Source organism: Pseudorca crassidens, chromosome 11, assembly GCF_039906515.1.
Source record: "Pseudorca crassidens isolate mPseCra1 chromosome 11, mPseCra1.hap1, whole genome shotgun sequence".
In the NCBI taxonomy this organism is placed as follows: Eukaryota; Metazoa; Chordata; class Mammalia; order Artiodactyla; family Delphinidae; genus Pseudorca; species Pseudorca crassidens.
Genome location: NC_090306.1, coordinates 64,932,464 through 64,956,667, shown reverse-complemented (window position 1 = coordinate 64,956,667; position 24,204 = coordinate 64,932,464). Strand labels below are relative to the sequence as shown.

Here is a 24,204-nt window from a genome sequence, read left to right as displayed (position 1 = left end):
CCTTTATTATTTATATTTGTTCAAAATATTGTTACTTGAGTTCTACACAGCTCTGGAGGCATTACTTTCAATACCGTAAAATAATTATGAAATGAAAATTAGTCCAATCTGAAAATATTTGTTTAATACCACTGCGTTCTCAATTAAACCATAAACAATCATGTGAACAACAGGAAAGGGTTCCTCCATAATTTTTGCTTTTTGAAATCCCAAATAAAGCTTTCTTAGTCATGCAGGGTTTCTCAAGTAACTGAGATCAATGCTTGGTAGGTTTCCTTTTCCACTATTTTTACTACAGAGTCTTTAGACATACTTACATTTAAATCTTACAGATTCATACAGTCCTTGAGGATCCTAAGTAACTCCATGGAATACAAAATTCTTAAAGAAAAACATATTCTCTTATTTTAAAAAAATTCATTACAAACACAAACATACACACACAGAATTAGAGGTTGCTGGTTTTTGTTTTTTTTAAAGAATACTACCACTACCTTCTATTTTTGCCAATTTCTAGTCTTGCCACCTGATTCCTAGTTGACCCAGATATAAACATATAGAATAATCTTTTCATATCACAGGTACCACTACCCGTGTTTCATCAATTTCTTGAAGAGAACTGAGCAAAAAACCAAACACACATTTAAGAGTCAATATTTATTCTGATTAATATTTTACAAAATTTTGACAGATTTAATTTATGTAAGGAGAGCTAATTTATTAAACACTTTACAGGTTTTTCTTTCCACAGAGTAACACGTTAAGTAGCAAAATAATACTTGGCACAGTTATAAATAAAGAAAATATAAAATAAAAATATCCATAGCTTAAGTATAATAATGATGCTGTTTTATGCCTACTAATATTTCAAATAAATTCCTGGGAACAACAAAATAAGGAAAAAATTCCAAAGAAGTAATTCATGTTTAGAGCTGAGAAATAAGTTCCTATTTGCTAAAAGTATGCAATGAAGCTGATACGAACTATTCCCCAAAGGGTCACCTTCATACACAACTTTAGAACGGGGTTAAACTGGTTCCACACACAGACCTACAAAATAATTAGACGGTACACAGAGGCATGGTTGGCTCCTGACCATCAGACCATTTCTGAGTTATAAATTTCACTGGTACTATGAGATGGCTAGTACTAAAGCATTAACATTGCTAATATTTTCCATGTATACATCTAGAGTTTTGTTTTTTTCTGTCTAACTGAAAGACATCTCCTTTGCACTGGAAAAGAATATTGTACCATAAAGAAAGTACATGGTAACAACACTCTCATCCAAACTCTGAGAAAACCACCATTGTATTTGACTGTTAATAAAAATGTATTCGATAAAAACTGCAACTGAGTCTTCACGTGAAGTGCCTCAAAATACAAAAAATTAAAATGAATTCTAGCCTTTTATAAATAACTTTGAATTTAAAAATTATCTAAAATTTCCCCCAATTAGTAGTCAAAACTAGCAGAGACATTTGTAAAGTTAACCAATTTTGTACATTCTATGACAAAATGGCACAATGCTATTGCCACCCCACACCCATCTCTTCCCTTTTCAAAAATAAAGTACGTATGCCAATTTTCTAATATTAAACACTCAAGTACACTAAGAGTAATTTTTTTGATGTATGACTTATGCTCAAAGAAACTACTATATAAAAATGGTACTTGGAAATACTGAACATCAACTATATACATTTTCACTGCTCCTCTTACTAAGGCAAGGGGCGGGTATACCACTAGACTGCTTTAATACCTGTAATCTGCATTTTACAGAGAATACTAATTTTACCAAGCATCAGACATGCAGTGAACTTGCAGGGTATAATGCTTATTAACAGCGATATTGAACATCACTAGAAGCTCATTAATTATCTCCCTTTTCTTTTTGGTTGGATAAAATGAAATGAGCAGCTTTAAATACACTAACACATAGAGACACAAAGAGAAAACTATTTGATAAATTATTTATATGCAGATACGCAATCTTTACACTGGTCTAGGATCTGTCATTGGTCGGACCACCATTTTCCCACCCTCCCCCAGCCCATTCCCTCTCACAGGTTTCCCACAGGTTGCTCGAACCACAGTTTGCTACAGCGCTTAAGAGGACTAAACCTGTAAACAATAGTTATGGAAGCAGTGACCAACAGTTCACCATGAGAGTATGGAAATGCTGCAACAAAAATTGATCAGTGCATCATGTTTGACAATTCGAAAATCTGAAATTGTTTCAGACAGCATTAACAAATTTCAAAACATTCAATATTGGGAAAATTGAAACAATCTTAGGGATAAAATTCTTTCTGATAGGTCATTCTTTAAAAACCAGAATATACCATTAGCTTTTCTTTTATTCACATGTGCTATATGTACAGAGATCATGCTCCATCTTTAGCTAGACTCCATTATTTTGTCTACACTTTATTTTGCAGTATAGCCATTTATTTCTATTATTGAGAATTTTGCATTAACTTATTTGTTCTGCCTTTTCTTGAAAATAGCTCAACCCTTAAAAAACTGGACTATGTGCACATCAAATTAAATTCTAATTTATGCTTTACTGGATAGTGTGTGCCAGTATACATACTATGAGGTGTATCATGCACTTAGTAGGGCTTTTAAGTTGAACAAAATAACATGACTTACTATACTCATGCAAGTGCTTTATTATCAGACCATAAAACCTTAGAGCAAGGTTACTAAAAATTATTTCACTGAACTAGAAATATATCAGCATTGCCAACAGCTGATAGCAATAAAATATTGTTAGCACATTTTTTGGTGAACCTTATTTTCTTGTGTCTTTGAAGACACATTACAGTAGATCCCTAATAAAACAACATGATTTTCATCACAGTATTTACATGTACATTCTAACACGTACATAATACTAGTCTGAAGCAATTTAAGACAACTTTCTTGGAATTAAATGCAATACTAGATTGCATCATAAAATTTAGCTGTATACCATAAATTTAGTTTTAGCTAGAATCAAGCATTTCTGATCAGTATACCATGTCTGTCAACAGAATAAGTTCACTCTTTTTTCATGAAAAATGTTATGAGAACAAAACCAAAAAGTTGAGTATTTTGTGAATTCCCATATTAAGAACCATTAACATTCTTTTTAAGACCTTTATTCTTCCCAGAAGTGGCAGTGTGTTCTGTCCATGTTTACTTTTGTTAATAAAAGTGTTGAAAAAAAAGACTAAAATTCACAGTTAGCCCTACATATAGCATGCTGTTTGTTCAAAGGATGTGGATTCGAGTGTGAGAGAGACACGGACAGACACAATTTTCAGGCACCACTCAGCAATATGCTTCATAGGATAAAGATGCTGCTACACGAGCTGGTACCCAGATCCTGATATTTGGTCATATTCTATGGTATACTGCCTGGTCCAGTCCACAATAACAGGACGAAAGAGGCCACAGCATCGAAATTCAAAGAAGTCTATAATATTCCTTACACATCCATGGCTAAACACCACCCCCACCAAAAAAGAAAAAGAAAAAGAAAAAAAAGTCTATTAGTACAATAATTTAATAGGAGTTTAATATCATTTTAATGTTAAATATATTTTTTTCGAAACTTAAGAACTCAGGTTTCCTGCCAGAAAGAACCTGCTTATAACTCTACAAAATATGTACGCATTCATATTTCTTCACGGCTCTGATTTTTCTCTTTTGCTAATACAATGGGTTATACAATTATATATTAAAGTTATTCAAATTTGCATTTCTTTCATTCCTGTGTAATACGCAATTTTTGATAAAACCTTTCCTTGACTGGTGGCTCTTTGGCAAGGAGACAAACTATATCCAAAATTGAGAGAGTAAAAGACAAAATAATATCAATAGCATAAACTTGACAGTGTACCTAAGAATAGCAATTTAAAAAAAGAAATATTAAGGAAAGTTCCCAAAATTTTAGAACTTCAAGAATACCTTTGGAAAAGCAGTCAGTTTTACACCTTATACAATTATTGTGCCTATGGGAGAATTCTCAAAACTACTCAACCGACTCTATTATTTTTGCTTTTATTTAAAGGTTTACATGCTTTCCACAAACATGCAACAATTAATAGCACCACAAAAGCTTGATGGCAGTAGACAAGCAGCTTGAGTAAAACTCAAAGTTTTAAATATTTCTATTATTAGGAAACTACTGTTTCTTAACTTTGAAGTGAATGCAAATTAAAATATATATATATATAAATAAAAGAATAGAACAGTCTCTTCAATAAATGGTGTTGGGAAAACTCGACAGCCGCATGCGAAAGAATTAAACTGGACCACTATCTTACACCATACACAAAAATTAACTCAAAATGGATTAGACTTGAATGTAAGAACTGAAACCAGAAAACACAAGTGGTAAGCTCCTTGACCTCAGTCTTGGTGATGAATTTGTGAATCTGACACCAAAAGCAAAGGCAACAAAAGCAAAAATAAATAAATGAGACTACGTTAGACTAAAAAGGTTCTGAACAGCAAAGGAAACCCATCAACAAAATGAAAAGGCAACCTACTGAATGGGAGAAAATATTTGCAAATCATACATCTGATAAGGGGTTAATATCCAAAATCTATAAAGAACTCACACAACTCAATAGCAAAAAAGCAAACAATCCAACTAAAAAATAGGCAGATGATCTGAATAGACATTTTTCTAAGGAAGCCATACAGATGGCCAACAGACACGAGAAGATGCTCAACGTCACTAATTTTTAGGGAAATGCAAATCAAAACCACAATGAGATATCACCTCATACCTGTTTGAATGGCTACTATCAAAAAGACAAGAAAAGCAAGTGTTGGTGAGGATGTGCAGAAAAGGGAATTCTTGTGCACTGTTGGTGGGAATGTAAATTGGTGCAGCCGCTGTGGAAAACAGTATGGAGGTTCCTCAAAACATTAAAAATAGAACTACCATATGATCCAGCAATTCCACTTCTGGGTATTTATCCAAAGAAAATGAAAACGCTAACTTGAAAAGATATCTGCACCCCATGTTCATTACCGCATTATTTACAACAGGCAAGATATGGAAACAACCTAAGTGTCCATCGACAGATGAATAGATTGAAATAATGCGACACACACACACACAATGAAATAAAATTCAGCCGTTGTAAAGAAGAAGGAAATATAGCCACTTGTGATAACATGGATGGACCGTGAGGGCATTATAAGTGAAATAAGTCAGACAAAGAAAGACAAATACCACATAATCTCACTTACATGGAATCTGAACAACCAAACTCAAGCTCACAGATACAGAGAACAGACTGGTAGAGGGCAGAGGCTGGGGGTGGGGCTGGGCGAAATAGGCGAGGGGGGTTCAAAATGTACAAACTTCTGGTTCTAAAATAAGTAAGCCCTGGGGATGCAGTGTACAGCATGGTGACTATAGTTAATATTGTACTTCATATTTGAAAATGGCTAAGAGAATAGATCTTAAAAGTTCTCATGACAAGAAAAAAAAAATTTGCAATTATGTATGGTGACAGACATTAACTAGATTTTAGCGGTGATCATTTTGCAGTGTATACAAGTATCAAACCATTATGTTGTACACCTGAAACTAATATAATGTCATATGTCAATCATACTTCAATTAAAGAAAAGAAAACTAGGTGTGTGGAAATTTTTGTGTCATTCAGAGGGCAAATAAGGTAAGTAATTTGCACCAAAAAGTAGTTGCCCTAGAGTCTGGGAAATTTCCCTAAATAATGAATTTTAATCAACTGTATTTTTTAAAATCTTATTTCAATTTTCTGGATACATTCATTTTTGAATGAAAATTTATAAATTGATGGAAAGGTTAAAGAACAAATACTAAACGTTAGTAGGTCAATAAAGTTTGAATTGTATAATTAAGGAAAAAATGAATATCACAAATTTATATACAGTTAATGTGATAAATACTAAAGTTATGGTGAACTAACCAATGTTTCACCTGGCAGAAATCTTGGTATTTGGTATGTTTTATAAGCTATTTTACACATTGTTAAGTAAAATAAATATTCCCTGTTTCATATATTATTGCCATTCTTAAAGAAAATACTTCTCTTTGATGTACTCACTAGATATTTGCTGAGTTTAGTTAGTAAGGAACTTTATATGTCAAGAGAAAATATTAAATTCATAGATATGTACGTACTTGAATGGGCTTTCAATAGATGTTGTTGTGACTTTAAAGTGCTTGTATCTTCTGGCATTCATTCTTTCATTTGTAGTAATACCTAAACATGATATCTAAGAGGCAAGAGAAAGCAAACCATTAACTCTCTGAATATTTAATATAAAACAAGTTAATTCTCAAGAGGATCAGGATGGAGTCTGTTTCTGGCTTTCCATCAGGAGATCATCAAGCGGGTTTACACAGTACCATCTGACTCTGTGGGAAGTAGCTGGTTAAACAGGGAAAATATTTAAAAACAGGTCACCTGGCACTGTGTATGTGTAGGCATGGACATTATGTACATACTACCTCTCCATCAGCCCCTTTAAGAAGGAGCTTTTTTAAAAATCCTAATTAAAAAAACTCTTGAGTAAATACTGATATTTGTAGGTAATAAAATATTAAAACACACACAAAATTAATGGAACCATCAGTCTAAGCTCACACTTATATCCAACTGGATGTATGTAAACCAGGAAAGAGAAATAAAAAGTTTTGATGACAGTAGTAGTGAAAGTTAAAAGTTCATAATATAAGAAGAGGGAGGAGAGGTGGAGAGAAAGAGTGAAGAAGAAAGGAACAGCAAACTGAAAATTTTAACTCTTGAAAAAATTTTAATTACTGAAAAGTAGGAATGGTTATAAAGAGAATACATTGTTATCTTTTAAGCTAGGAGTGAATTTTTAAGAGTTCTCTGCACACTAAAGAACAAATAATGCACTTGCACATACCTGATACATCTGACACATGAGTAATACAGCCACCCACATGAAATGAAAAACACTGTTCAGAAACATCCAGAACATCCAGGGTGAACATGTGGCAATTTGAGTAATATATGTCCAAAATCCATCCTTGGTATAACTGGTCTCACAGTGGAGTCCCCAGTCTAAAATCAGAGCAGAAGAACGCAAATTTACTCATAACCATCCAAGCACCTCGTGTGGACATTTGTGGTAGGCACCACTTAGAAAACACGATCCAAGAATTTAACTGATGACTTTCAATGCAAGTATTTTCATACTCTTAAATAATCCCCTTGTATGTTAGTGAAAAAACATATCAAAAGCAGAAATAGAAAAAGCAGCAGGCAATCCTAAAAACAAACAAACCTGTACTGTAACGATAATACAGTTTTTATTTGATTGGTATTGCATACATACAATATGTAAAAAAACAATTCCTTTATACAAAGATAAGATGATACAGATATGTGAGACTTCTTTGGAGGGGAGGAACATAACACAAGATCACCTTGGTGAGGGGGACTTTTTCCAAAACAAAATCTACTCTTTGAGAGCTGCTGCCATAAAGAACTGATGTTATTAGTAGGACTATGCTCTCTCTCTCAGGTGTGTTGGGCTGCCAGAAATTAGGTAAAGATCTCTGACAAAATCGTTCTCTCTGTTAATCCCTATTTGAGGAAGTAACCTCCTTTTTCATTAGGGCAATAACAGAGATTATTCTTAATATCTGTGGGAGTAGGAGGACTAGGAAATCATCCAAGACTTATTTTTAAGTCAGTATCTAATACATCTTTGTGCTAAATACCACCAAGCCCTGAAGGACAGTAACTAATATTTTCATTTAAATTCTTTCCAAATTATGTTCTCAGTGCAATAAAACCCCATCATTTCTTCTAAGATACTATACCCATATGATCACTGAATGACAACTTATTCTTAACCTTTTAAATATTCTCTAATAGGCAATAATTATACCTTACTCTTCAAAACATTTCAAGTTCTGTGCAAACTTAACTATATTTTCCCAGCTGTTTGGTAAGAAAGAGCAACTAGCACAATCACAAAATCTATAAACTACTAGAGTAAAGCAAGCATGTGATGTGAAAAATGTTGGTGTTTTTTACCCAGAAGCTTTTCAAAGCCTATTAAAAGATAATTAACTGATAATTCTGTTTCTTATACTCTATGTTGAACATGTTTGACAGTTCTATATCTATTTTTTCTCTATGCTTCATTGTAGTGAGGTGCCCCAAACCATAATTTTTAGTTAAAACACATTTGTCATTATCATATTTTTTGTTAATATGGTAAAGCATGAGTATGCAAACACGTGTTTTAAGAAGATAAAAAACTAATTGTACTCACAAGAAATACAACCATAAATCATCCAGCAGATCATAAAAAGCAAGAAGAATAGGTAGCCCATAAAGTATCTATGGTTGCCTGCACCTAAAGAACAAAACAGAAGCGATTTTTTTTAGCTAAGAAAAAACAACTGGAAATACACCTAGGGGTGAGGTAGGGGTGGCGAAATTCCATGAAAAGTGAGATACACCTTGGACAATAATCACATACATTATTTATTTTACAAAATGTTCTTCAAGAAAATAAATGTTTTAATAAAATTGTTAAAATAAAAGAATGCTTATAATGACACACAAAGATGTAGTGACTGCAATGATATTCATTCAAAAGAGTCTTAATGAACCAAATAAATCACAAGTTTGAGCTTTAATTCTACTATTTGCCTTGAGGTTTAAATAATCCTATTTTATCTTTAGTTTTATAAACTTTAAAATCCTACTTTTTAAAGGCTTCTCCCCAACATAGTCATACAATCTTTGTAATGTTTCCCTGCTGTCCTCTCATAAAATCTCCAGGGCCACGTCTCAGACCACTTAGTTCATTTCCTCAGACTATGCCATTCTTGAACACTGAGATATGTAGAGTTCTTATCTGTCATTCTTCTCTGCCTCTGTACATAACAACCTTTAAATATTTTTTATTGCCTTACTTTCTTTAGTTTAACTAAAAAACAACACAATCTGCCCCCTTATTGATTTCACTGTTATCCAATGGAGAAAATAGGAAAGAGTAGGCACCAGAGAGAATTGATAGAGAAATTATATCAATCTTTTCTAGACACTGATTTTATGATGTCTTTTCCCCTCTCTCTTACAACTGAGTTGATGTTTTGGCACTCAGAAAATAATTGGGGGAACGAGGGGTATTGTAGGGTGCTAGAATGAACCTTCTACACCTACTTTAATATTGTACTTCATTAGTTGCCTAGAGTAATTTAAATGAACAATATATTTAGAAATTACTCATAAAACTTACCTACACAATTGCCCACCCATGGGCAATGATGGTCGAATTTTGCAATACAGCGGTTGCACACACCACAATGTTTGGACCTCACTGGTTTCCGTATCTGTTAACAGGCATGTTAAAAGATTATGAAAGGCACTATACCTAAGAGAGGAAAGCCGAACATTTTATTTTCTCAAAATACAATATGAAAAAACCCCGGTATTTTTTGAAAAGGATTATACCAAGGTTTCCAAAGGAATAGAACCAAACAAAAATCACTTTTGTTTAATAAAATTTCAACTGCAACAACAAAGATGAAGAGGATAAGTCTACTCTAAAATATAAATTCCTAAGACAGGGCAGAACCATCAATTCACAAAAATAATTAAGAATCAAAGATCAATCTGCTGTTGCAATGAATGGTACTATATTTAATTCACAGCCCTCAAATTCCTCAAATATCACTCTTCAGGCTTCTTAATGAAAATGTATTGCAATTAATGGTCATAATACTGGTTGTTGCTTAATAAAATGAAACTGGTTCCTTAGTAAAAGGAAGGTCAATTTAGAAGTAAATAAAAGAGAGCTTTTAAAATTCGCATCATTAATAAAATGTTTCCCAAAGTTTACAAATCCAGCAAAAAATCCCAGTAAGTGTACACGTCTTTCTTTTAGTGAAAGAAATCTGAGATCTCAGATTAAGGTACAGCACTTCCTCTGCTGAACTGCACGACCTTATCTAAGAAAGTACAACATGCTTAAGAAGTTTAGGCAGTCCCTGTTTGTTTTAAAAAACATAAAATACATTCTTCAGGTCTTCACAGGCAATAAAAAACTCATGTTTATGATGTTTTAAGTGTTATGAAATGTTTTTCTCTACATTACTCTAAAGCAACCAAGTGAATACAAGAACTCATTGGCGATCTTCAAAGAGCTGCTAGTCCCAATGCTGGATACATGACAAGAGCTACAGTTATTAACCCTTGCTAGAAACAAATATCCTTTATTGGTGTTTCAATAAAAGCACTAACATTTCCCCAACAGTTTGCATAAATTACACACTATTCTGAGGTACTAAGAAAAAGGCATAGGTGCACTATGCGGTTCTTACATGTATTAAAAAATCTGTGGACCCAAGAAAAGGCTAAGTCATTCTTCACCACAGATATGAGACTAAACCTATTAGCAGAAAGAAGTAGGATATATCAAACAAATTTTATCCTTACTTCCAACTCTCAGCTAAGTCTCCCCTCTGGGCAACAGCTGTCAATGAATTCTGCACAAAAACTGACACAAGCCTCCTAAACACAACAGTTGCCGTAGTTCACTTACAGAGCAATTCATTTTTAGAAAATTCTTATCTACATGTGTCTGTGTATTTTTCAAAGTAAAGATACCCATATAATGACAAATACCTCTGTCAATTTGAATCATTTTATAATAGAACAAGCTCTTTATTTTACAATAACAAATTATCTATCCAGAATTATGCAGCTTATGATAACATAATATATAATAAAATGTTTATGCTATGATGAGAGAAAGTCTTGTTCTTACCATCAGATATTTACTTAATAATGAAACTGTATTGAGCAACTCTATATAAAGAACCTGTTTGCTGACTGCAAGACTGATGCCCTCACAATGAAAAAAGAAATGGTTAGAAAATGTGTTTTCCACTTGGGATATTCTTTCTACAATCATAATTTGGCTATATCTGATAAAAATGGGGGTACTTTTAGACAGAAAAGATTATGTTTCAATAGATGTTAAATTCTAGTTTTGTTAATTGAGGTCAGTATTTACTGTCTAAAACTCTCTTCCCAAATGGCTCTTTGTTACTATGTTATGTTATTGTAAAGCTTAACTGAGTTATTAAGAAGATATCCTAAGCTTGTTTCTGAAGCTGATCACTGTAATCTATCTTTGGATGAAGATCAGGTGCCCCATGATCTATAACCAAGGGGTTATGCATACTGGAATAAGTACCATTTAAAGGACTGTCTCCAACCTAGATGAAAGGCTTCTTATCAGGTATTCTCAAGTACCTCATGCACAAGGAAACTGAAGAGAATCAACTCTTAAATTCATATTTCCCAATTAAGAAGGGCCTCTGCATTGAACTGTCTATAGAAAAGACTGCTGACCCCAAATGACAACCACACCAGGATAAGAAAACAACAGCAGTGGTAGGCAGCTGACCCAAGAATCTGTATCAGTCCTGAAGAACCATCCAACTAATTTAATTGAACTGTTTACCAAATGTTTGTCTTCCTATCAAAATGGAAAGTTATTGTTTTACTTCTGACCATACTTTTAACCCCAATGTTCAGGATGGAAAGAAAATTCTCTAGCGAAGTTGTCTAACTATTCATGACATGTACCACTGCTTGCTTTGAGTGTACTGCTAAAAGCACATATACAATGTTTGAAAGACAATTTGGTATAATTGATTAAATGCGTAGCCTATAAAGTGTTAAAAAAAAAAACAACAACCTGTTTGCTATATGGCAAGGATATCAGCAATGTATACCTGACTTTGTGGAACAGAATTATATTTTCACAGAATAGTAGAGTATAAAAATGTCCTAAATGTTAAGAATACAATTCTGTAAATTACCTATTGTAAAGCACAGAAACAAAAGCCTTTTTAAAGCATGCTTGAAAATACAAAAGAATCAGTCAGTACCCTAAAGTTGTTACCAAGAGTAAAGCAGTATATATTTTGAACATCCAAAATCATAACTGTTAGGTCAAAGAAACAAACAACCAAACAACTGTTTGGTTAAGTGAAACAACTTAAAAGAATCTGTAGAAGTAGAGCTTAGTTTCAAAAACTCATTCCAGAATCCTAAACTAAGTTAATTATTTTATTATTATTCAACTGTTAAGATATTAGTTCAGTTGTAGTGTATAACTTAAAAGTATAAAAGGGCATTTAGTTTCAAGCATGATTTGGGGATATTTCCATTTCCATGTAGAGAAATATGGTTTAACCACTGCGGCAGTCTGTATATTTTCCACAAGAACTAATTATAAAAATTAAGCAGAAAATCATTAAAACACAAAACAGTATTATTCTATAGAAATTAGATGTCTATAGTAATAAAACAATGTCAGTATCACTATATCTGATTCCATAAGTAAATGCCATTTAATTTCATATATAGCTTTATCTATGACCTGGTTGAATATGACAATGTTTAATATCAATGATAAAATAGTGCTCTAAGTTGAATAAACACTCTAATACAGACGGATAACTGCTCTAATTGAACCAGTTTAGAGGCCATGTTGTCTTAAAAGTTATCTAATAATTTCCCACTGTGACCTTTAAATGTAAGAATAAATTTTCTTAAAATGTAATTAGGATAACAGTATATTAGGGAATCACAGTAAACTTTTGATTTTAAATACTTTTATTACTTAGTTTTTTATTTGTTGAATTACATTTTAAGAGAGAAAAAGAGAATAAGAATGAATACAAATGAATGGCACCACTGAATCAGAAGTGTAGTTAAGGTCTACCATCGGGGGAATAAGGACATTGGAAAGGAGACATCTTTTCACCATCTTTCTTCCTGTACCATGATCTAAAAGGCATTTTGCAGGGGTGGGTCAAGAAATGTGCTCAGTGAAAGAAACTGTCCTGGTTTCCCAAACTCTCTATGCTATGCCACTGGTAGGGGAAGAGGAGAGAGGGAAGAATAAAGAAAAAAATATTACCAAACATGTACTGCAGAATATACTGAGGTCCAGACTTCCTGTCTCTGCAAGTTCAACTATTGTCTGTGAATTAAAAAAAAAAAATTATTCAAAACAGAACAATACCAACTATTGTGCCATCAATATGAGTATCAATACACACTACTAAATATAAAATAGATAACCAACAAGGACCAGCTGCATAGCACAGGGAACTATACTCAATATTTTGTAATAACCTATAAGGGAAAAGAATATGAAACAGAAAAAATATATATATGTATAACTGAATCACTGTGCTGTACACCTGAAAATAACACGACACTGAAAATCAACTATACTTCAATAAAAATAAATATATGAGTAGCAGCAAACACAATGCTCATTTTTAATTAACCAATGTTTTCAGCTAAAGATAATAAAATCTCTTCGCTTACTTCTGCTATTTCATTATAATATGAATACAGGAATTTTATTTCTTGGATATATGAAAAAGCAACCCTAAATTTAGTTATGGGAATATTTCTCTGAGAATAAAACTAAATGACCTATCCTAAGAACTAGTCTCTATAAGGTTTTGATGATTAAGGGATGAATGTAAACCTAAGTCCAATAAAGAACTGAATCTTCAGAACTGGATTATGACTAAGAAAACCTGGCAAATCAATAACCAGTAATGTCTAAAGAATACTGGAACATAAGGGTAGCACTCTTTATGCAGCCTAGAAAGGGGAAGATAAGACCGTAAGAACCTACTAGTGTTTTAATCCATGTGGATAGGAAATAATTCATCAGGATTTGTTCTGTTTTCAGAAACTGGATTAAACAGCTCTTAAAATGATCTAATTGCTTCTAATCCAATTCTCTACTTACCGTGACATCTTTGGATTATAAATTCAGTTTCCTACGTACCTCAGCTATAGATGAGGGGTGCCCTGGATCATATATACAAACATTTCAGTTATTAGAACAATATATCTACACTATCAACCAGTTTAGTGGCCTTCTAATTTACAGTCATTTAACAAACATTTACTGAATGCATATTTATTTGCTAAAGGTTTACAGAGATGTGTAAACTACTGTTATTTGTCCCTCAAAACAATCATAATCCTTATAAAGGAGAGAAAGATGAAATTTTAAAATGTCATGGAACTGTAAGGACTGGCATCACAAGAACACCAAAGGTGAGCACCAACTACACATAATCTCAGTTTGGTTTGAAATTTCTAGTTTCCTTTTTTGTACTCTATTATCTGCTAAAAATACTGATAATCTGGCAATAAAACACAAGTGACTAGTTAGATTGTATCTTGCTACCTTTTTCTTTTGTTCCTCTGTAGCTTTAATAATCCCTGGATCTGATTTCCAAGATTTTCCAAAATTGTAGAAAAGTGCAATACTATTGACAAGGAATGGAAGATGGATAAATAAAAAGTTGAGATGTACCTAAAGTTAAGGAATCTAAAGAAGCAATGAAAACTAGTTATTATTATAGGTAAACTTATAATCTGTAAAATTGTATCACACATACACACAAAAATCTCCAAAAAAATACAAGATGGTTTATTTATTACATCAAAATAGATTACATCTATACATGTTAGTCTACCTATTACATCAAAATAAATACATTTCCCATTCTGCTCATAAATAAGTATAAAAAATAAAAATGTGAATTTTTTATAAACTTTAAATCATGTAGGGTTATCTGACACTTTTGAAAAGTCAGTGAATACATTATTTTTAAATGATCATTATTTCTTTTGACAAAAATGAAGGGACTTCTCATGTTGAAAGTAATTAGCATATTATTAATATTTTATCTATATGCATTAAAATCTACCAAACACTTAGATACCATACCCATATATTTAAAAGATTGTTTTTACATTCTCTCCGTTGCCATTTTTGCCCACATTCAAGGTGGCCTTAATTTTAGAAAAGGTACTTATAAACCTGCTTAAAACAGAAACAGTTTCTATGTTTACATTTTTCTACCTAATGAAAATATAAGAAATGTACTAGGCACTTATAAGTGAAGGATCAAAGACTATTTTCAATAACACTGGGAGAAATAAAGCAATGTTGCTAGAGCAACACATTTTTGGGACACAAAACATACCATTTTCAAGATTTTACGTAGGTACAAAAGCTATCCACAAAATTTCCCACGAGAATGGTGCCTTCCCTGTACCAGAGAAGAAAGGAAAGGCCTCATCACCAAAGCCTGGGAAGGACACTGACAGACAGGGACCTGTGTTCACATACTGACTGCACTAACCCTTCTCTTCCACTAGTCTCCCCACACAGCTCCTAGTCACATCCCCATAACTGACTGCCCCTCGCTCAAACCCTCTGGCTTGTCATTTCTTCACAAATGTATCATTTCTTTGCTAAAAGGCATAAAGATTCCTACTCTGGTCACTTCTTCATTATTTATGAAGGCCCCCATGTACATGTAAAAAAAAAAAAAAACCAAAAGATTTAATAAAATGTTAGGCTGGGAATTCCCTGGCGGTCCAGCGGTTAGGACTCCTCACTCTCACTGCCGAGGGCCTGGGTTCAATCCGTGGTCAGGAAACTAAGATCCCACAAGCCACAGGGTGCGGCCAAAAAAAAAAAAAAAAAGATTTTATGTAGTACAAGTATCATACAAACATTCTGTTAAGACATTTGGACATTATCATATATACACACTCTACATTTCTTATGAAGCACAGGTAAGAAAGCACAGCTTCAGGCTTCCCTGATGGCACTGTGGTTGAGAGTCTGCCTGCCGATGCAGGGGACACGGGTTCGTGCCCCGGTCCAGGAAGATCCCACATGCCGCGGAGCGGCTAGGCCCGTGAGCCATGGCCGCTGGGCCTGCGCGTCCCGAGCCTGTGCTCCACAACGGGAGAGGCCACAACAGTGAAAGGCCCACGTACCAAAAAAAAAAGAAAGAAAGAAAGAACAGCTTCATGAATGAAACAATCCTATATTTGTGTGGTAAATATGAAAACACTAAACAACTACTTAAAATACAAGAGGAAAGAAAGGAAGAAGAAAGAGTAGTTAATATCACCTGCCATATATAAAAGTGATTTCTCTTTCTCCAGTCCCCTATTTATTCCCAACTTTCACCATCCTTATTCCCCAAAATCCATGGGTACAGCCAGAAGAGAATAAACAGAAAGTCAAATTTTCAGCTCTTCCAACAGCAAAATTCGCTTAAGAATAAAGCTGGATAAATGTATGTGCAATGAATGCTGAACTGTGGCATTTTTCAGGGCAGTATCTTATTATAACAGTTTCAAAAAGTGCTAACATATAAGTATATATAGGTCAGGTTCTTACAGCCTGGATTAAATTTGCAGGGAGCTAACTAGCAGCTCAGTAAATGACTACAGGTTTGAAAGGGGTATTCAGGAATTAAATATCAGATGAACTTAAAGAATTTCTTTGCTTTTTTAAAGGGAAAGAGATTAGATATCTTCAAATGGTAGTTTAAACTTAGCTTTAGCAATAGATCAGTGCAGTTAATTTAAAACATTTAACAGAAATAATTTTTTGGTATGGCTGTTTTTTGTAAACCTTTTTTCCTAATGAAAGTTAGAAAACACTAAAAAGCATAAAGACAAAAACAATAACTCCACAACCCAGAGATAACTCCTTTTATTTTTGGTATTCTGCACTTTTAATCATAATTGAGATCATTGTGTATTTATTAACATTAATAAAATTTATCACTGACTACAAGCCATTTATTTAGGCTGCACAAAAACCCTATGATAAAGCCTGCTGCTATCCCCATGATAAAACTGAGGCAGAGGTTAATTAAGCAGTCTAAGATTAAAGAATGGATTAGAGGTGGAGCTGGTATTACGAGCTAGGCTCTTACTACCTATGCTATTCTGCCTCTCCAAAGTGCTCTGCAGTATACCCTGGGTCATTAAATATTATGGGAACAATATCTTTGGGTATGAACATTTTTATTGCTTGATATATATTTTTATACCATCAGATTATTTACAGAAAGATACACCAATTTACAACCCCACTAGCAATACATATTTGTTGATCACTATGTTTGCACTAGCATTGAGTAAAGGAAAAGAGCTGCGAATTTAGAAGCAAGAGAAGCACTATTTTATTCTTAATTTGTATTTGTTTTTATGCTTAAACATTCCTCCAATTAGAAATAAAACAAATACTTGTCATCAACGTTTTCATTTAAATGTTTATGGAATCTTCTTTTTCCATTTAACTCTTTAATCTACTTGGATGTTATTTTGATGCCTGCTGTGAACTACAGCTCTAACTTACCATAATACCCCCAAAATGAACCAAAAACAGTCAATCAAACCAACCAAGTGATCCACAAAATGCAAGCAACAACTTTGGAAAGAGGACAAGCCACACTATACCATAAAGTTCAAACTGGAGGTCAAGGAAAGAAGATGATTCTGGTGAGACAGGCCGCCTGGGGTAGTTCTTAATCCCACCTCCATCTGTATTAGTAGTATGGGAAATGTGGATGAAAAGACAAAGTCAGAATTCTTATCAATCCCACCCTGGACTTCTGCTATGGACTGAATCGTGTCTCCCCTCTTCCAAATTCATATGTTGAAGCCCTAACTTATAATGTGACTGTACCTGGAGATAGGCTCTTTAGGAGATAATTAGGTTAAATGAGGTCATAAGGGTGGGGCCCTAACCCAACAGGACTGTGGCTGTATAAGAAGAGGAAAGAAGAGATCTCTCTCACTCTCTTCCTGCCATGTGAGGACACAGGGAGAAGGTGACTGTCTGTAAGTCGGGAAGAGAGCCCTCACCTGAACACAACCGTGCAGGCATCCTGATCCAGAACTGTGAGGAAATTAATTTTTGTTGTTTAAGCCACCCACTCTAGGATATTCTGAAATAGCAAAGATCTAAATATCAGAAAGAAGTCATTTTTCTCTAAATTATTCTATAGCTTAAATAGAATTTCAATCAAAATTGCATTAGGCTTCCCATGGAACTTAAGGAGCTGATTTTTAAAAATTTAAGTAGAAGAGCGAAGGGCTAAAAAGAGGTAAGATATTCCTGAGAAACAAAAAGTTGGGAAACTTGGCCTACCAGATATCATGAGTTAAGAATAAAGCTACAGTAATATGATAATACAGTACTGGTAAGGCACACAGATCAATAAACCAAATAGAGTACAGGAAACTTGATAAATATCGAGGTTGATACTGCAACTGAGTGAGGAAAGAGTGTGTTGGAGCAATGAGTTCTCTAATGAGCAAAAAGGAAGACACTGACCTCTCCCGTCACATCATTCGTTACACACAGTAGTCAAACACATGTGAACTAAGAACTTTTGTAAGAGTATCTTTAATGACTTCACAGAAACCTGCACATGTGCACAAAAAAAAGATATACAAGAATACTTATAGCAGTATTGTTGGAATTCACAGGTGATGACTGGATACCTAAAGATAGGGATTAAAAAGCTTAGAAAATATGAGAAGGAAACTAGCAGAGATACATGTAAAACTGAAGAAGTCCTAAGAGTAAACTACAGGAAAAAATGCTCAAGAGGAAAATGCACAGGAAAGAATGGTGAAAATGATAATTCTGCACTGTTTTCATTTTTACATATGTAATGATCCAGGTTCCATAAGTTTCTCACACCCACCTTTGGTTTAAGAAGCTGAAGACCTGATTGAAAAATAATTATTTTTAGATATAAAATTCCTAATAAGTTATTTCAAAAGTGTTGCCAACACAATAAACAGTAGACTCTACTGTTTACCACAGTGAATTTTAGAGTTGTTTGATTATTATAAATGAAGTATGGTCAATGAACAAAATTTTCAAATAAATAAAAGCACAAGAAAATCACTCACAAATCTCACACCCAGAAATAACCACAGCTAAAATTACATGTACTCACTTCCGGCTCTTATCTTTTGCACGTTTTAAAATTAGAATCTCTCTGTAAATACAATTTAGTATTTTTTCATTTGTTATATTCTAAGTATGAGCCCATATCACTAAGTCTTAGAAAAGCATTTTAATGGCTATTTTATCCTGTACCATATGTCACATAACTGAAAAATCTTTCCTCCTATTCAGGTTGGACATTTAGGTTATTTCCATTTTTTCCCTATTATATTGTAAATGGTACTATGATAAATATCCTTGTAAATAAATCTTTGATCTTATCTCTTATTATTTACTTATAAATAATTAACAGATCAAAGGCCCTTTCTACAGGTTGCTAAATTGCTTTCTAAGAAGGTTTAGGAACTTAAAAATTATGTTCAGAGTAGAAAATAGGGCATTTGAAGACATACTGTATCAGGTCAAAGAGCTGGGTTCTATATCAGACTCTCGATAATTACCTAGCTATGTAACTCTGAGCAAGACATACAACTTCTCTGAACCTCAATTTTTCCATCAGTTAGAAAATAGCATTACGATTTGTGTGATTTATTTTTTTAATCTCAAAGGATTGTTCTGAGAACCAAGTAAAACAACATATCTGAAAGAACTATAAACCAGAAAGTCACTAAACAAATATAACATGTATATGGGGTAATACTTATCTAATGAATAGTAAAAAAGAAAAATAATTTATTATAACAAATGGTTTACATCAATATAATACTCATTACCACCACAAAAGCACTTAAGTTGGGTAACATATTATGAGAACTAAAATAACTTTTATACAGTTGATCCTCATGCCTACGAGCTAGAATTTATTTGTAACTCCAAAATCAATATTGACAGTGCTTTTGCAGTCATTTGTATGTGCAAAGCAGCAAGAAATATGAGTTGCCCTATGCACACATTCCCCGCTGAGTTACATGAGGCAATGCTCTGCCTTCTTGTTTAGCATTTGTGTGCTTCTTTTGGTGATTTTGCTGTTTAAAATGGTCTCCAAGCGCTTAAGTGCCATCTGATGTTCCTAGGCACAAGTCTTTATACACAGACTATATAAAACTCTCTGGCATAAAGTTTTCATTATTTGGTACTTTACTAATTATCCTGTTTTTCTCTACTTACATCCAAACAGATTAATAAGAGTACAGCAACAGTCTAAAATTATTTTGAGATGTGAATCTGACTTTTTTTCTTGAACATAAAATTTACTGTCCAATTTAGGAAGCAAAGTTAGAAAATATGTCTGGAATACTGAAGTCATTTCAGAGGTCAGTGCTTTTTTATAAATTTAAAATAATGAGGTACTGAAAATGAGCAGATATGTTTTACACATTAAATGTTCCAATAAGATAGTTCTAATGCTTAATAAATCCCTGAAGAACAATTTTTATATCAAAGTATAATACAAGCCTAGAATGAGCTAGTGAAAACTGCCACATGGAAAATTTTCAGTAGACACTATGCTAAGAAAGTATTTAAAAGTACTATACTTTCTAAAGGTAATCCTACAATGCTGTGAAAATATAAGAATTAGAAGTGTAGTTACAATTCTGAGGCTCCATTTCACAAAGAAAATTAGCATATTTTGCTTTTGTCTAATACACAAGACAACTTAAAAAGAGTGCAATATTAAAACATGTAACACTGTGAAGTGAAACCAGCTATTAATTAATATTGTTCAGAACAGTTAAAAGTCACTGAATAATTCATACCATTTAAAATCTTATATACTTTTTATAGCAATGTCTTGAAAAATGATTAAGACATTTATGAAACATGTACCTTTATTATAATAAAACAGACTGTCTTACTGGTTGATTTTTTTCTATTAAAAATATCAAAAATTGACATTGTCCTTATTTCTTGAGATGTGAATCTGACTTCTTGAGATGTGAGATCTGAATCTCACACATATACACACATTTACAATTTCAAATTATATTACTTTTTAAAAGTATAGTACATTGAAATAATATGCTGAAGTTAGCAACATTTGAAGATACAGCATTACATGTTTTTCATGAAGCAAAAGAGAAAACTGTTACCTATCACAGCAAAATAGTAAGTTGTGATAATAATAAAATATTTAGAGAAAATAATTTGACACTAAAACATGGAAATCACAGTTCAGTAGAAAGGTTCAGAGTAAGTGTTATAGAATAAGACAAATATGTGTTTCTACCCTGCTTTATTAGAGACTAGCTGTGTGACCTTGGGCAAGAATAACTGCTTACCCTATTTAAGCCTAAATTGTCTCATCTATAAAATGGAGACAACAGTACTAACGTATAGGATGTATACTAAATGGAGCACAAAGTATTTAAGAAAATGCCCTTTAAAAAATCAATAAATGGTCACTATTATTATTATTACTGATATTATTAAAAGCAGCTTTGAAAAGCAATTTATTAAATATGAAACATTTAAAAACAATACATTAGTTCATACTTATTTTTCTAGGAATACTGTTTTACTGTAGCACGTCGTGAGTAGTTCAGCTCTTATGTTAAATTATTATTAAACTAAGACCTTTATAACCAAAGGATATCATTCCAAAACCAGAAGAACCACGTCACATACATCCAGAATTTGGTTGCCAAATATATTCCAAGGGGCAATGCACTATGCATCGAATGATCAAAAAAGGATCTGTAAAACACAAGAAGTTTTATCGAATTTGAACTCCATATTTCATCGTAAAAAAGAATATTTATTTATTTAAATGAAAATCACATATATTCTGTATAGTATACTCTTAACAAAACCCAGAAATCCAGGATGCTTAAGTATCCATACTGTTTTCATAATATTCAATAAGAAATGAGTGCACAGCTGAATGACTCAGCAAGAGTCTTAAGCTACTTTTAATTCATCAGAATTAAAATTATATTCTATGTACTTTTCAACTTTAGAATTTCACTGTATTCCTATTCTCTTAAATCAATAACTCACTTTAGTATATATAGTAACTCTATCTATCACCCAGCATATTACCCACCAAAGACATAATTTGAACAAATGAGCGCAAAGCAATCCCCAAGTTTTTCTCTATGTTTCATCATTACTTCTCCTTACCTACACATTCCCACTAAGCTTTCAGCACATCTTCTCAAAGAGAATGAACTGGCTAACTTGGAGGAATTAAAGGTCATTGTTTACAGAATTCAGGAAAAATAAATACTGATAAATTTTATTAAACATAAGCAGGATCAACCATCCATGTACACTAAGTAGGGAGTATTGGTGAATTCCTACCTACACTACCCCTTGGAGTGCCTAGAAACACTAAAATGAGATTAAGTACCTAGAATTAAGCCTCTTCCTGAGAGTTACCACATTAGTGCATTACCAGCCATTCTCATCTCTCTCTGAATTATTTTTAGAACTCTCTTTTGAAATTCTGGTGAAAACAAGGTACTAAAGGAATAGAAATTAGGTGGGAAGTTCTGGATCATAAATGCCTGCCTAGTTTGCTGGATGGGCCACTTTAGGGGAATAGGATCTAGGGATAAGAAGAAAAGGGCATGATCACAATGTTTAAATAAAAAAGGAGAAAGAGAAAATTTTAAAACAAAACAAAACTGAGCGTTACTTCATATGCTTAGACTCTACCTTGTGCTAAAATCAAATCTTTCTTGCACGCTGCCTATGATCAAAGAAAATATAATTCCTATGGAAAGGTAAGCTCAAGCATTATAGTTACCCAGAAATAAGCAATGTATATTACATTTAGAGTTCAACAAACTTGAGTCTACTTCTACTGAAATGTCTTAAAGCTGCATTTTAGCCTTAAAAATTATATGTTAGACCTTGTCACTGGAAGTACCTTTAGAGTCATTTTTAACAACAATGTTAAAAATGTTAAAGATTTCAGATATAAATCTGCCAAAAATTCTTTAACATTAAATTAAGATCAAACAAGTTATATAAAGGCAGTGTTCTAAATATACAAAACATTAATTTTATATAGCTAGGTCCAAACTATATTCTTACATGTCCAGTTAAAAATATAGCTAAAAACAACACACTTACTTTGAAAGAAACTGTACTGTAGCCCAAACGCCACCATACATTAGCCCTTTAATGAGCCAAGAATCAATATTTAGGTCTGCTATAAACCCAACCAGCCAAATAACTAGGAAAGGAGTTCCCAGCATTACTTTCTGCCGAAATTCCTGTACAGAAAAAAAAAGAGAGAAACTTTTGCATGTTTCAAGTAACCTCAATGTGAATCACTGTTACCTGTGTGAAAACATAGAACAGGGGTGAAATTATTCATTCAAATATATCTACTATGTACAGATACTATTTAAGGTGCTAGTCTCTGTTTTCTAGAAAGAGGTATTAAATAAACAATTTAAAAGTTCTTGGTTAAAACTGTAGAAAATGAGAATAGAAGTTATAGGACTGGGTCTAGATAGTCAGATATAGAAGACAGCAGTACCACCTGCCAACACGTGGACAGGCTAGAAAACAGTTCATGAAAATACCACCCCATTTTAACAAAAGCATTGATAACTAAGGAGACAAGGGCAACCAGAATGACTGAAGGTCCAACAGCTATATCAGATAAGGAAACCTGAGTATGCTTAGCCTGGAGAAGATATTAATAATACATATAAACAGTATATTAAAACCTTAAAGTAAGATAAAGAATAAAATCAATCTACAGGGTCCCAGAGACCACAGAATGGAAACGATGTGCCTCTGAACACATATCAAAGCAGAGTGCTTAATATTTCAGACATAGTACCATTTCACTTTTGTACTGGTCTGTTAGAAATACTCATAAGTATAAAACCTGCCTGCTTCCCTGGTATCTTCACAACAACACAAAGTCTACTGCCACTCCTACATAACAGTCCTTCACAAACTTACAAGCAGCTGTTAAGTCTCTCGAGTTACCTTAAGTGACAAAACTATATAAGATATTCCAGCTGTGATCCAACAAAGTTCAGAGTGTAAATATTACTCTCATCATTGAATATTTACCTTTCTGAAGGCCAAGAATATATTATATTATGCCTCTTTTATTTTTAGCACACCTTTCATGCCATTGGCTTCTACTGAAATAAATACTTTTTCATATAAATGACCATGTCTTCCCCAATTCAGCCACTGTAATTCATTTTCTGAACTAATTGTGTAATTTTAACTTAGACTTATAATTAAACATATTGACTTCAGAGTTTAATTTTATGCTGTAGTGAAATAACACCCTTCCAGTTTGTTTCTTCATCTCTATTATGTGTGAATTCCATATCAAGACATTAGAGAAAGTTTACAACTGGGAGGAGAGAGTGTATGACTAAGGGTGGGTATTGG

General features: G+C 33.2%; 1 protein-coding gene across 1 annotated transcript in view; it reads right to left on the bottom strand.

Moving 5' to 3' along the window:
- Nucleotides 1-638: 638 nt before the first annotated feature.
- ZDHHC17 (zinc finger DHHC-type palmitoyltransferase 17) overlaps nucleotides 639-24,204 on the bottom strand; it is a 106,245-nt gene continuing 82,679 nt past the window's right edge. The window contains exons 9-17 of the mRNA XM_067697402.1: nucleotides 22,912-23,054; nucleotides 21,428-21,528; nucleotides 14,281-14,405; nucleotides 12,982-13,044; nucleotides 9,283-9,376; nucleotides 8,308-8,391; nucleotides 6,928-7,085; nucleotides 6,176-6,270; nucleotides 639-3,489 (exon numbers count right to left, since the gene is read on the bottom strand). Coding sequence (XP_067553503.1) covers nucleotides 3,351-3,489; nucleotides 6,176-6,270; nucleotides 6,928-7,085; nucleotides 8,308-8,391; nucleotides 9,283-9,376; nucleotides 12,982-13,044; nucleotides 14,281-14,405; nucleotides 21,428-21,528; nucleotides 22,912-23,054 — 1,002 coding nt within the window. The 3' untranslated portion in view covers nucleotides 639-3,350. The remainder of the gene's footprint in view (nucleotides 3,490-6,175; nucleotides 6,271-6,927; nucleotides 7,086-8,307; nucleotides 8,392-9,282; nucleotides 9,377-12,981; nucleotides 13,045-14,280; nucleotides 14,406-21,427; nucleotides 21,529-22,911; nucleotides 23,055-24,204) is intronic.